The sequence below is a fragment of the Apaloderma vittatum genome, unplaced genomic scaffold (assembly GCF_000703405.1).
Source record: "Apaloderma vittatum isolate BGI_N311 unplaced genomic scaffold, ASM70340v1 scaffold9144, whole genome shotgun sequence".
Classification (NCBI taxonomy): Eukaryota; Metazoa; Chordata; class Aves; order Trogoniformes; family Trogonidae; genus Apaloderma; species Apaloderma vittatum.
The window spans coordinates 77005-90887 of record NW_009710928.1 but is presented as its reverse complement, the minus strand read 5'-3'; the positions used below and the strand labels follow the sequence as shown (position 1 = coordinate 90887).

Here is a 13883-nt window from a genome sequence, read left to right as displayed (position 1 = left end):
AGGAAAATTATGTCTTTCCCTGCTAAGTAGGAGCCCGTAATGAAATCCATGTTATTTTGAGTAGTACCACCTCTTATAATAATGTCTTTCAGTCCCAAAGCCTGTATAAACTTAAACTGATACAGAAGACTCAATTCAGTTCACCACTGAACTGCAGCCTTCTCTGATGTGGTACAGGGCAGCTGTTCCTCAATTTGTGGGAAAATGTTTTAGCGGTTAAAGATTTCCAAACAGTTTCCCAAGCCGAGACTGCGGGAATAACTCTGCTGATGCAGGCTGGCTCTCACAAGAGTGTTTGGTCAGGACATGGGCAGTCATTTTCTGCTCAAAGGGCTTTAAGATGGTTTTTTTCTTGTCTCTGTCATCAAACGATGAGTTATGGATATTTTGCATAGATCTCAAGTACCACACCAAGTTGTTAGTGTAATTCTCATCTGGAAGGCAGGAGTCTGCTTTCCAGTCTACTTGGAGGTTGGTTGCTTGCCCTGGCCAACTCTGCTGTAGTCCTGTTAATACTCACAAGCAAGGCAAGGTCTTGTACCAGCCAGAAGAGAAAAATGGGTCTGCTCTGGAGTTTGAAATTCTGGCAGAATATTTGAGAGAGCTGAGAGGATGTGGGAAAAAGTAGTGTGAATTCAAAATAGAATTGCTGGAGAATTGTGAAGGGATTTACATAAGTAAAATTCATTGCCTGGTTTGTGAAAGTAGTTGAAGCTCAAATCCTGAGCTCCTGGGGGTAGCAAGGAAAGGAAGTATCCCTTGTTTCTGGAGTGAATCTGTGGTCAACTATTCCATTGAAATCGTCTAATCATACTAAGCTCATCATGGTGATGAGCACCTAGGAGCAAGGCAAGTTGGCTCCCGTAGGAGCACCATAATTAAATCTTTTGGCTGGAAAGATTTGTAGGTGTTGACATACTGACCCTGATGTCAGGTAGAGAATTCCTATGTGATCCTGGCCTCCAGTGAGCTCAGTACACGGTTTCCATTCCTGTCCGTGTACTGGTGGCAGGCAGATGGGATGCCAGGTTAGATGGGACCAGCAATCTCTAGATGACCGGTCATCCCGCGTACCAGGTGCAGTGTGGTGTTTCTGATGCTCCTGCTACAGTCTCTATAGGCAGTGTTAACATCACAGTTTTGTTCCTGGAAGGCTTGCAAAGATGTTTTTCCAGTTGAGCTCAGGGACTTTTTTACTGGGATATTGAAGGAGAAAAAATAACCATCTCAGCTCAAACAAAATCAGAAGGTAGGATTTTTGGATATCTTCAGCAGAGGAGAAGCAGAGTTGCTACCTAACAGCTTAATATAAAGAGTTCAAGAAACAGGTTGTTAGGTTTTCTGTTATTCTTGTCGGTTTTGTCTGACTGTAAAAATAACTGTAATGGGAGAGACTGGGCAAATTGATCCTCTGGTTTTGGGATGCTTCTGGTTTTTGTTTGAATCAAAATGTTTGAATCCACAATGTTACTATAAGGAAAATTGTATCAGCTTTTCATGGTTTTAGGACACAGGTTAATAATGACATATTTGTAGAACTGCTGCCATGTTTTGGGCCTAGGTGGAGAACAAGTGTGTGCTTGCTGGTGAATTCTGGCACTCAGAGGGCCAACACTTGTACCACTGGTATTGCTCTTAGTTTTGCTGGAAACCAGTGATAGATTTATACTTCTTATTTTAAAGTTGATCAGAATCTGAAACAGATAATTGTGCTGTGTTTGACCTTGTGCCCCTTTTTAAACACAGGTAAATAGGGGATTTTTTTTAAGTCTTGAATGAATATACATAGATCTTGCAAGGAAGAAAAAAAATAGTTGATGATCATGTTGCGCTGAACTACTGGATTCTTGAGTCCAGCAGTAGTGGTGAAAATTTTGTATGTCTCTTCAGTCATTACAGAAAGCAGGGAGATAGACTGGTTTTTGTCCACTCTCGAGCACAGCCCCTCTGCATCAGACTGTGGTGTGGGTTTCTCCATCTGGGGCTCTGATTATTTATGATTTTCAGGTCAACTGGCTTTTTTACTCTGCGTTAGCAGGAGAATTGATGCAGGCACATACTCCTTAACTGTGTAATGAGGGTTCAGGCTCTGAGGGTTCAATTTAAGGAAATCCTGAAATTCTGAAAACCAGCTGTTACGAATAATCCATTGTGAGTGAGGATTATTCCCAACCCTTTGCCTCTTTCAAGTTTTGCTCTTTTTTTTTTCCCCTTCCCTCAGGAAGAAAGAAAAATGTCTGCCTGTCATATTAAAAGGTTACATTTGCCTCAGATAAAAATTATTTCCGACATCAAATGTGCTATGTTAACTTGTTCGCTGATGTTCAGTCAGTTTTTAACATTTGGACGTCAACATGCAAAAAGAAATTGCAGGTGGCCGAGTCTTCTACCTGCAACGTTCAAAGGAAGTGAATAGGATTTTGTTTGCAGAATGCAAGAACGAAGTTCAGTTTCCCACTGAAACTCTGCTCAAATTCCTGAATGGAATGGGACATTTGGAAATGATATAAGCAGGTCAAGAATAGTCTAGGAATTTCTTAATATGAAGTGCAAAAAGGAGTATTTTGCATTTACATGGTGGCCTCGGTATGCTTTTTCCTAGCACTACGGTAAGAAACTTGAGCCAGCCCTTTCCCAGCAAGCCATGGCAAGTACCCTGGCAGGTAGCTGGTATGATACATGTGCCGATTTTTCTGTTGGTAGGATGAAATTTCCGTTTTAACTTGACTTTCAAGTTCTGATGCATCAGAAGACTTGAAATTTTTTTTAATACATTTTTTCCTCTTTTTCCCTTGTTAAGATTTTCATTGTTGTAAGAAAATGGTGTAATCATCAGTGCAAATAGCTTCACGTTCATTGATGCTAGTGAAGGTAATTAGCAGTAGGCTTTTTCTACCAGTGTGCTCCTGAGAAGAGAGTTGTTGGAAGTTCAGCAAAATAAATTATTCTTCATGGCTGTGCTAAGGAATGTATCCTACACCTGTATTATTACCTGTTTTCAATGATGTGTTTATCAGTTCCTTAATAATTATTTGTGTCTCTGGCTGGGCTGCAAAGAGATAACTGTGTTTTCTTGCTTCTCATCTGCAATGTGTATAGAATATTCAGTCTTTAAAATCTTCCACTCAAATACAATATTTCATTAGCTTTGAAGGAGACAGGACTATTCTTAAATCTTGAAAAGACCTGTGGAAATAGCAAATAAAAACGTGGAGATGGGAAATCTGAAAAATAAAGTTAGGAAGGGAAAGGGAGAGAAAACTTAAGGGCAGGATAGCAAGTGGGACTCACCCTGCTATTCAGTTAGCAACAGGAATTAGAAGAGAGAGATTCTATCAGCTTCCATCCTCCTTCCAGCTGAAGTATTAGTAGTAAAACGAAAGCAGAAGTGAACGGCGCTGGCTGGGGGCACGTGTGCGTGTGTGTGCGCTTTATGTGCGTGCTGTGATCTGTGGTGCTGTCCTACAGCCCGGTGTGGGGACTGGCCCCAGGCCCAAAACCTCCAGGGGGTGTTTGTCCCAAGGTTTTGCCCAGTGCCTGTTACAGGGAGACCTGATTTACGTAGGAAGAAAATGAAGCATTCTCTAAAATCTAAAATTTGTGTAGGTGTGAGTATCGTCGTGGCCGGGGGAGGGCAGGAGCAAAATTGTTTTTTGATACTTACATACAAGAAGGGGCTCAGAGTTCTACAATGTGAAGTTTCCGTATGAAGTTACTGAAATCTGCATGTTTCCATGCAGATTTTTTGTGTGAGTAATTGTGAAACTGAAGGCTGAGATGCATTTAACTGCATGAGATAGTGCGCACCTCTAAGCAGCTAGCTTTTATTTGTGAAAAATGTGTAAAATATTTCATTTATTTATTTTGTGCCTATGAAATTGTTCTTAGACTTTGGAAAATATTTTTACTGATGAGGTTTCTAGGTTTCATTTGAATTTGAAAATTCAGCTTTAATTTATGAGAATTCAGTTTTGACTAAATCCTCGAGGCCATGCTGAGACAAAGGATATTACGTTGAGTCTGTATTCTTATTTGTTAATAATTAACAGTGGTTGAAACTGAAAGAATGGATTGAACTGTTTCACAACTAGATTTTCATATCTAACCTGTGTTAGTTGATGCTACAAGACCATTTTACATAGGACGTGTCTGGGCACTTCTTGTTACAGACATGGTTATGATGGGTGGGAATGAATTTGCTAAGCTTTCAGGTACATTACATGCTTCTGAGGACTGTCCATTAATAATATCAATATATAGGTATTTTCCACTGTTATATGTAAGGCATTACTTAGAACTTTAAAGCTAAAGTCTTTTTTTTTTTTTTTAACGCACAGACCTTTTCAATTTTAATCCATTAGCAACTTGGCAAAATAAAGTAATTGTCCAACAGAGGAAGAAAAAAAAAATCCATTAACATTTGCTACAAATCCGAGCAGTACAGGCAGCACTTAATTAATGGAACAGATTTCTCACTATGTATTCAAGCTAACATAGCTATTGTTCAGGAGAGATTAGACCCTTAATGTAAGTAAGTTAAACTAGACCTCCATCTAAAAATATCCGTCATTTCGGCTATTAAAGGTCTGATGTCTTCTTCGGTGACAGATATATTTTCCTTCATTTCCTTGGTTTTGTAAAATGTAGAGTATGCATTGTGTGTAACGCGAGAAATCCGCGGAGGTAGATGAAACCCCGATTGTGCCTCCCTGCCTGTGCCTTTGTGCTGCTCCCTATCGCGGAGCCTCCTCGGCCCTTAGACCTCCTGGCACCAGCGCAGAAAAACAGAAAATGCCATTTGTTAGGGTATGATGCCAGCCACCTAATCTGTTTGCAGAATGAGGGCCGTGGGATCTGATTAGGTAATTTAGATACCTCGTGGGTTTAATAATACCTGAGCTGCCTTTGGCTGTCAGCCCGTCACTTCACTGGGAGGAACCACCACGGTCTTCCATTTCTTCTGTAAACTTCTTACCTGTAGTTCTTGGAGTCCAAATAGGTGTTAAGGGCTGCAGGTGAGGTTGTTTTTTTTTTTTACTTCTCCATATGGGGAAGTTAGCGATAGAGTGAGGGAGGTGGGATTGCTTGGTTTTAAATACACTTTACCCAGTGCAGTTCCACCTGCAGAATGTCTTTTTTTTTCTTGAAAAATGCAATTTTTCAGACATGAGCTTGTTTAAGCACCTAAGATGCCCTATCACATTTCAGATGTGTTGGGCTATCCCAAGACCTCACTGGTGTCCCCGGCAGGTTTGGAAACTCAGTTTATCCAAGGTGCTTATTTCACCCTCACGACTGGGAGATTCCCGGTGTTGCTGCGGGGGCAGAGGCTGCGGCCGGGGGGTCTGCGGGAGCAGCCTTGGTGCCTCGCTTCGGATACCTGCAAGGAAAATTTTGGCTCCAATTTTAATGCCACATCTCCTCCCTTCCTCTCTCCTTTCCGCCAATTAGCATTTTTTGGAAATTAGAGTCTTGCGAAGCCTGCTAACATAAACACAAGTGTTTTAGGATTTGTTTGCTCTAATTAATTTAAAGTGTGTCTTTCTGAGGGGATTTAGTTAAACATTTTTCTTAAACAGTAATGTGCCAGTAACAGCAACATTAGTAATAGTGATAAGACCCAGAAAGGGAAACCAACTAGAAAGCAGAACGAAATGTTTCTTTTTTCACAAAATAAATGGTCTTACCGGGAAAGCAAAGGAAACCGTGTTCAGAGACACTTACAGTTAGGTTGGTCAAAACAGTAGAAAACTTACAATGTGAAATAAATCCTGCAAAGGTAGAGAGCAGGACTGCACGAGATCACTCCTTTTGCTTTTTTTAATGCTTTCCTCTTTTTTGACCGTTGTGGGTTTTTTGGGTTTTTTTTTACCCCTAGCAGCACCCAAGATATTCTCAGAGCTTTCCAAATAGGAAATAAGTTAGTTTTCTTGTAATTATTTTCTGTAAGGAAGATGGAGTAATTGTAAGGCTAATGATATTAATGGGATTTATATGAAAGCATCAAACATAACTATACAGTGTAATAAAACCATATAATAAATATGTGGACAGGATACACCGTAGTATCTAGTTTGATTAATTGAAGCTTGCATGAGCAAAGATAGTCAGGATCAGACTTCTCACTCATCAAGGAAAACCAGTCTTTGTTATTTTCTCAGTGAAATAATCTTTTTTTTTTTTTTTGTATTCTGCCATCTGAAAAGAAAAAACTGCTGCCTTGAGTGTGAAACGCGAGCTCTCGCAGAACTCTGCCAGGTTGTTTCTGCTTGGTGTTGAACTAGGGCAGCCTTAGTGTACAGTGCAGTTATGTCCTTGCAACAGATAACGTGTTGCTTTTCTCTTCTCTTGTACTCTTGCATCTTTTGAAATAAGCAAGACCCCGGTATCTCCAAAAGCCTCCCCGTGGCTGTGCCGCAGGGCAGTGGGGCTGTTGTACAGCCCCTGCTTATGAAATGGCAAACGGGTGGTTTCCTGGTTTTGCTCCAAGGCTTCCTCGTTGCCCTCCTTGCGCTGGCCATGCGGTGGGGATGCCGCCTGGAACAATTTGCTCCCTGACACAGCAAGATGAGAAGGTGGGCTCTGGTGCCGTGTGCCCCCGCCATCAGCTGTGCGTGCCTCGAGACGTGTCTGCGCCGGAGCAAATCACCTGTGCTTGTAGACCTCCTGTCTCCAGTAAATCATAAGCATCTCAATCTTTTTGTCAGGCTGTGATATGAGAATCCATCTGAATTTCAGTATGAGGGGAAAGAAGCCGATTAAGTGTTTGAGATAAGGTTATGTGACACCACAGGTTAAAAATACCTGAACTGAATTTGGCCAAATGCCTGAGAACTACATTGTGGCGCGTTCGGGTGGTGCTGAATAAGCTTCCAAGGAGTTTCACGTCTTCTACTTTAAAGCAGTTCTTCAGGAGAGGTCTTTCAGGAGCTGCATCTCTCTTGCTTTACAATCGTTTTGTGGACTTTGCTATTTCATGTTTCTTATCTAAAATGTCACCGATGTGTCAAGCTAAAAGAAAAAATAAAAGTGTAATAAAGCCTAGCTATTTAGGAAGTAAAGGACAAATATTTTTGTTTGGCACAAGCGCTTGGAGAAAGATTTAGGCTAGATCCTCAGAATCCTACACAGTTTTGTTCTAGTTCCTCTGAACTGTGACTGTAGAAACCCTTAGCAAATACTGTGTTTTAACAAAAAACCCAAACGTAGAACTGTGTAATTTGTTAAAACCTAAAGGTGTACTTCAGACAGATCTGGGAAATAGGATGAAAGACATTCAAGAACCTTCTGACTCTTAGGACACTATATAGTTCTAGTATTTTACCAGTTGTTTTCCATTCATGACTTTTATTTCTATAAACATTCATAGAGTCGAGAAAAGACTTTGGGAGATGTGTGTAAATACCAGGGAAGGTCTGCTAAGTAAAAAGCCTAGACCAGGCTAGTTTAAATTTTTACCTGAACTTAATACTTTAAAAGCTTTTAAATGATACGTCCAGGATACTGCACTGGATTTGTGATACCACTTTTGTGAACTGCTCTTGAAGGCTTCTCTTATTTTTTCATGCGAGATACCATATTCCAGAAGTGTGATGCAAAAATGTAACTTTTCTAATGCCATCTGATTTATTTTTTTTTTACAGATGGGCTGAAGCCAGATACCAAGATGCTTCTTGCTGTTGCCTCCAAGAAGAAATCTAAGGCAGGCAAGGGGGATACAACCAAAGAGGATGAAAGCAGCAAGAATGATTCAGCCCAACCTGTTACTATCTCTCTTCTCTTTAAAAGATATGTCTTTGATACACAGAAGAAAATGATTCAATCCTGAGGAAGCAGAAGAGGCCTCTGATAGCACCCAAAAGACCAGACTCTGAAATGAGTTCAGGTGGAATGTGTTTCTTGTCTGAATGCATCATACCTGTTCTTTCCTCACAAACAGAGCCTGGAAGCTCCTGCCGACTATGTGCCCACTTGCAAAATCTCTGTAATCTGGTTTTGTTCTATTAGAATCTGCTTCATTTGTCATCTTTGCGATGTGAATGTTTATGGCCTCTCAGAGAATGTCACCTGCTGGATCAGCACGCTCTGGTGTATGCTCCGATCGCAGTATTTTTCTGGAGAATTGTTTTGAATTTTCTCTTGATTTAAAAGTTTACTGCCAATATTAATCTAAATCTAGTTGAGGTGTGAATTTCATTCAACCCACAAAGTGAAGCTGATTGGGTTTACTTCCCTGAGGAAAGTGGGGGACAGAAATACAACACATAATACAATAGATGAAACCTAAAATGAATGTTTCACATTCCTTCAGCTGCAACTGTGTAAGATGCTGTCTGAGAGATGGTATGGATCTTTTTTTATGAATGTGATTTATATCTAGAAATGTTTTTCATATTAAACATAACAAGGTGTGTTACTGAGAGTCTTAATTGGTCTGTTTGTTGTTCCAAAGGTTCTGAACCTCTCTTCAGTGACGTTTTATATAGCTTTTCTGAATTTCCTGCCTGTTCTGTGGCAAATCCTATTCCAGAATTGTTTTCTTTCTTTGTAACCAAAATGTCTTTTGTGTATGAAAGAAAAAGTTGCCTCTGGAAACAGTCAAGGGTTTTGTTTCATTAAAATAATGATAGCAGATTGCAGCATAAGCCTTGTAAAATGAGTATCTCCAAGATGCTTTAGAAACTATTAGTTCTTTAATAGGGATTTCATGGCTGCTTTAGTTCCTCCTCTCAATTTCGTGTCCTAGGCTCATAAAAAAGAGAGCGCTGGTAATGTCCCTTTTTTGTTATTTGCAAAGCATAGGATACCTTAACATGAAAACTAACAATACTTCCACAGGTACGAAAGCTGCAGTCTGGAGCAGAAATTCAGCTTGGGCTTGGCAGCATCAAAAACGTTAGTTCCTGTCTTTTGAACAAAGTGTGCGTCTGCTTGTTGATGTTAAATAACAGCCTGTGACCCATTCGCTGAAGCCAGATGTAGAAGATGACTGCATGTGTAATGTAAGTGCGTTAGTTGCACATGGAAGTAAATAACTGTAATAGACCACCACACTCATTCTTATTAATCACTTAAAGAGATTAAACACTTGAAGTGTTATTAATCAAATATCTGTTGATGGGCATGAGTTCATCATGCTAACATGATCCTGGGGTTTTTTTGAGTCTTTTCTTTTTAATTTCCAGGTACCAAAGTGGATACAAATGGCAAAAATATCAGCTCTTGAGAGGATATTTACAGCTGGACAGTTGTGAGAGAGGACATGTCTGGTATCTAAACTAGGTTGATGGTGCCCCTTTAAATCGGAACAGAATTAGTGCTTTGTGGAATAATCCCAAACAGTTTCTGCTGAGTGAGTCCCAGCAAAGCTTTAGCACATCCCTTAAGATTATGGGGTATGCTTTCAGTGTGATCCCAGAGGAATTAGGCAGGCAACTTCAGCTATGGCTTAATGTGACTTGTGCTGCCAGCCTTGCTGGAAAATGTATCCTTCTATAATGAAAAAAAATGCATTTCACACTCCTGTCACCTCTCCTTCCCTATTTCTCTCCCTTCCCAGACACCTCCAAAGATAGTATTTAGAAAGAATATTTATTATGTTATCTTTTCTTTCAAGCCTTTATCAAATCCTGTTTTGTACTCAGCGCTGTTGCCTCCGCTTAAGATTCTGCAGTGATGGAAGCTAGAGAAACATGACATAGAAAGAATACAGTTATAACCATCTCAGGTTAGTCTAAAACTATTGGAATAAAAAAAACTTATAAAAATAATAATTAGAAGTGAATTATTAAGGAATTTACATTTTTATCTGTATAGTTCTAATATCCTTGTCAAATTTTAAATGGATCACTAAATTCTGCCAACTCTGCTTGGAGATTTGGAAAGAGAAAAGGCAGTCATTAGGAGAGGTGGCCTGCTGTAGGATATTGTTGGTTTGTGGAGAGTTGTTAGCTTTGTACTTACCAGTTTTTGTCTTTCTTATTTCTAAGGCATTTTTTAATAGTTCTGCAGGAGGAGACTGTCAGTGTACATGGTGGTATGTATTTTTATAAACCACTATCTGGTTAATGTTTTCCCCTCTTCACTGTGTATTGTCTGTAGCAGGATCAATGAGTCACTTGTTATGGAACTTAACCTGTTTGAAAACTCATTATTCCTGAATACTTAGTTTTGCAGTCCTGTGGTTGGGTGAAGGGTCTTCTAGTGCTAAGGGTTCCATGGTTTATTTGCTTTGGGTATTCCAAGGGAGGGAGCAGCACCAGCTTCCAGAGTTGGACCGCAGTCCCTGTCTCTTTCAGGCTCCTGTAATTCCCCTCTTAAATTCTTTCTCCCCGTCTCCCATGTTGTTTCCAGACTAGTGCGCTAGCTCAGCATCCTTCTTCCGTCCTCTCGGTCCAAGACCTCCTCCTCTGCAGTGCTCCTATTTGCCATCTTTGCTCTTTGCTTCTACTTGTTCTGACTCTGCTCTCACCTCAGGAGAAGATGTGAATCCAGGCGCTGGCAGGTGCTCCCACAGCTGGTGTTGAGAGCCAGCGTGGTTGGAAAGGCTTTTGCCCCGCAGCTTACGCCAGCTCCTGTCTGCAGTGAGTAGCTGCCCGCGTTCAGGCACTTGGGCTGTGACTTGGGCAGGCTCATGAGCAGCAAGTACTGACCCAGCTGGAGCCGTGGTGTGGAGACACACGTGCTGTGCCTCCTGTGAATCCTTCACCCACCACCATATCCTGTCCTTCTACTTTGTAATGCTCCCTGAAAAGCCCCTAGCCAAAGCTCTGTCCTTTCCTTTTGCTGCCCTAGCAGAGGGTAGATCGGACAGAGAGCTGGAGAGGTAGATACCTAGAGTTGGAGACCAGTGTTTGCCTTTGTGTTTTTCCCCATTTTTAATTCCAAAGGGAGAACTGAAGTGTGTGCCCAAGAACTTTGATTATAATGTGCTATTACTGCAGATCTCTGGCTGCTGTCCTGAGGCTGTTGGATACACATTCGAAAAAGGGTGAAATGGTGGAACAAAATGATTATGGGAAAATCAAAGCTTTTAAAGACATTTGTAGGATGAACAGATGTTCAAACATTCTTTTATTTGGTTTCCAGACAAACGTAGAGACTTCCCTTTCATCCTTGTAATCAGTGCATTATGCTGTGATTTGTAAAAATGGCATTAAAAAAATATTAACAGGGTCATATTATGATATACTGACTCGGTGTCATTAAGCTGTGAAGTTAAGAATGGCAACTGGGAACAGGGGTTAAATGTTGCAGAATGTACTGTACTAGCATATATTGTCAGTCTGTTTTATAAAGAATCCAAAATGGAATAAAAGACGTAAGGAGTTTTTTTAACACTACTAAGGTTGTCAGTGTTGCAAAACTAGAAATTATTATGGCCATGCAGATGTTTAGTGAGTAATACATCTCTGGGTTGTGGGGAGAGTAGCAGGGAGAAAAGCTTTGTTTTCACAAGCCTGTTTTCTACTTTTCCTTGGAATTTATTTTGGGACTGCAGTCTGGTTTGTGATCTTGCCAGAGGTCTTGAGCTGTGAGGGTTGAAGCCTGCAATTGCGGTAGCGAGGGTTCAGTAGGTGGCATCCTTTGCTTGGAATCAAAACTAAATCTCCCCACCTAAAAATGGGGTATGTGCTGGCATTGACAATGAAGATTTTGAATCAGGCTTGCAACCCATCTCTCCAAGAACAGTTTCTATTAAAAACTACAGTGCATTCAATGACTGGGGCAGAGCCATTTACTCCAGTGTGTTGACCAAACCCTGAAGTACGAGTGTCCTTTCTGAGTGTGTTTCTGGCCCAGCTGAAAGTGACTCTTTTCCTGAAATCCTACCAATTGAGTTAATTGGTTGCAAGCATCTAACTATGGCAAAACGAGCCGTCTGCACTGGCCGAGTTCTTGGCGTGTACGAAACATCTCTTTCTGGGCAGTGGGCGCTTTTCCTTGCTTGTGAACTCTGCAGCTGAACAGCCACAGGGTGGCAGAGCAAAAGTGAGAGCCCGGCTCAGCGAGGAGTTGTAATGATGCAGTCCTAAAGCTCCCCGGGACTGTCTGCATCTCACTGCCGGGAGAGCAGCTCTGTATTTACATCTGAAAAGATCTGCTCTGGGATCTTGTGAAATGAAGGATGAAAGGCAGCAGAGGAATGCTACCTGATTAGTGTTTTTAAAATCTCTTTATGTTTTCCTTTTAGTTTAATACCCAAAGTGAGCTGGAAAGCTCTTTATATGCAAACACGTGAGTTTTACCCAAACTTACTGAAGATGTAAATAGAATAATTGTAAGATAGAGCGTAGGACAGGGAGCTAACCTGCCAGGCCTGGGAGAAGGAACTGTGGGACCGCAGTCTGTGGTGAGGCCGCTCTTGCTAGGTGATGGGCCTCCAGAAGGAATTCAGGGGTTTGATGAGGATGTTTTTAAGCAAGATATTGGAGAAAGGGGAGTAGTCTTCTGGGATCCTCCACAAGTGCTCCTGCTCTTCTGTGCAAAAATAGGTTAAAAATGTCACTTGATATGGTTGTAGCTCCACCGTAGACAATATGTAGGAAGAGAGAGACTGCAGTGGGTGTGCTTATTTCCTGTTGCCAATACCAGAATATGGAGTTTTTCCCACATTTGCTGGCGTGTGTGCGATGCTGGTTTTAATTACAGTTATTAGTGGGCTTAGTTTAGGGTAGAAGGGGTTTTCCACTCCTCAGTAAGTATTGCAGTTCTTTGTTTTAATTTCTGTGTCTGAATGCTTTTCCAAGATAGTATCCTCAATCTGTAAGACTCATCTTCTTTCCCTTTCCTCAAGGTGACTTACTTGTCAAAGGTGAATGCTGCAGTGGACCTCTTTGTCTCAGTGCCACAGGTTTCTGAAATGCATTTGTGTGTTTTCACTAGTAAATGACAGGAAAAGGAATACAATCAATTTTTTTTGACTTTCTTTTGGAGCTCAGGTTGTGAAAGGAACTCATCAAACAGGATTGGAGAAACCTTGCAAGATCTTTGGTAAATCTCAACTTTAGAAGGCTCATTCTCAGAAACATGACTGACTTCTTGACTGTCAAGTCCTTGCTAGTTCTGCCTGTTCTAGTTCATGTCTCTTAACCAAAAGCTAATTTAAGCTCTGGATCACGAGCTGCTAAACTGAATGACACTGGTAGTGACTGAGGTGCTGCTAGCACCATTGTATTGGTATTTTGGCTAAACTGATCTGATTATTTACAATCTTTCAAGAAATCTAGGCTGTTGGTTAGTTCTAGAGGGTTCTATTTAGATCAGTTTCTTCTCCTTTGATTGGAAGTCATGCATTCTTTTTGTGTTTTGGTTGATCATTTTTAGATTTCTCAAGGGCCTCATTCATGTCAATCTGAGAGACTCCATCCTTCTTAAACTGCAAAACTGATTTATTAGACTGTGTATGGTCCCCGTTCAGATATGTAGGAACCAGTTCTTTTATACTGCTTTCTGTGAAAACTGATATTTTAGTGCCTATAATTTCAGTCTGACAGATAGGAGTAATCCATGCCCTCATGGTGAATTCATTCCCAAAATAGCATTTCAGAGGAACCTGCTGAAACTGAGACCCCACACAGTGGTTTTGCTTAGTTTTCTTCCTCTTGGCTAAAGTAAGCAATCCATCATCTAGTTTTCTTTCTTAAGCTTTACTTTATCCAAAGGTGAGTTGAACCTCTATGTCCTCTGTGAGAGTACTGATTTATTATCTGGAAAGATCAAGATCTTTCAGAAGCTCTTCTAGACACTGTCAAGTTGCTGAAAGCTGATCATTGGTGGCCACCTGCATTAATGTGTATGGGATTTCTGCAAAATGTGGGTCATACTGTTTGTGAGGACATTAGAGATGGAAACAGGGTATCTAGAGGTAATTGTTGGAAGAA

General features: G+C 40.8%; 1 protein-coding gene across 1 annotated transcript in view; it reads left to right on the top strand.

Moving 5' to 3' along the window:
• EEFSEC (eukaryotic elongation factor, selenocysteine-tRNA-specific) overlaps window positions 1–7828 on the top strand; it is a gene marked incomplete at its 5' end in the record, with an annotated part of 54797 nt that extends 46969 nt beyond the window's left edge. Inside the window, one exon of the mRNA XM_009867454.1 lies at window positions 7644–7828. Within this exon, the coding sequence (XP_009865756.1) occupies window positions 7644–7828 (185 nt within the window). The remainder of the gene's footprint in view (window positions 1–7643) is intronic.
• Between the last annotated feature and the right edge of the window lie 6055 nt (window positions 7829–13883).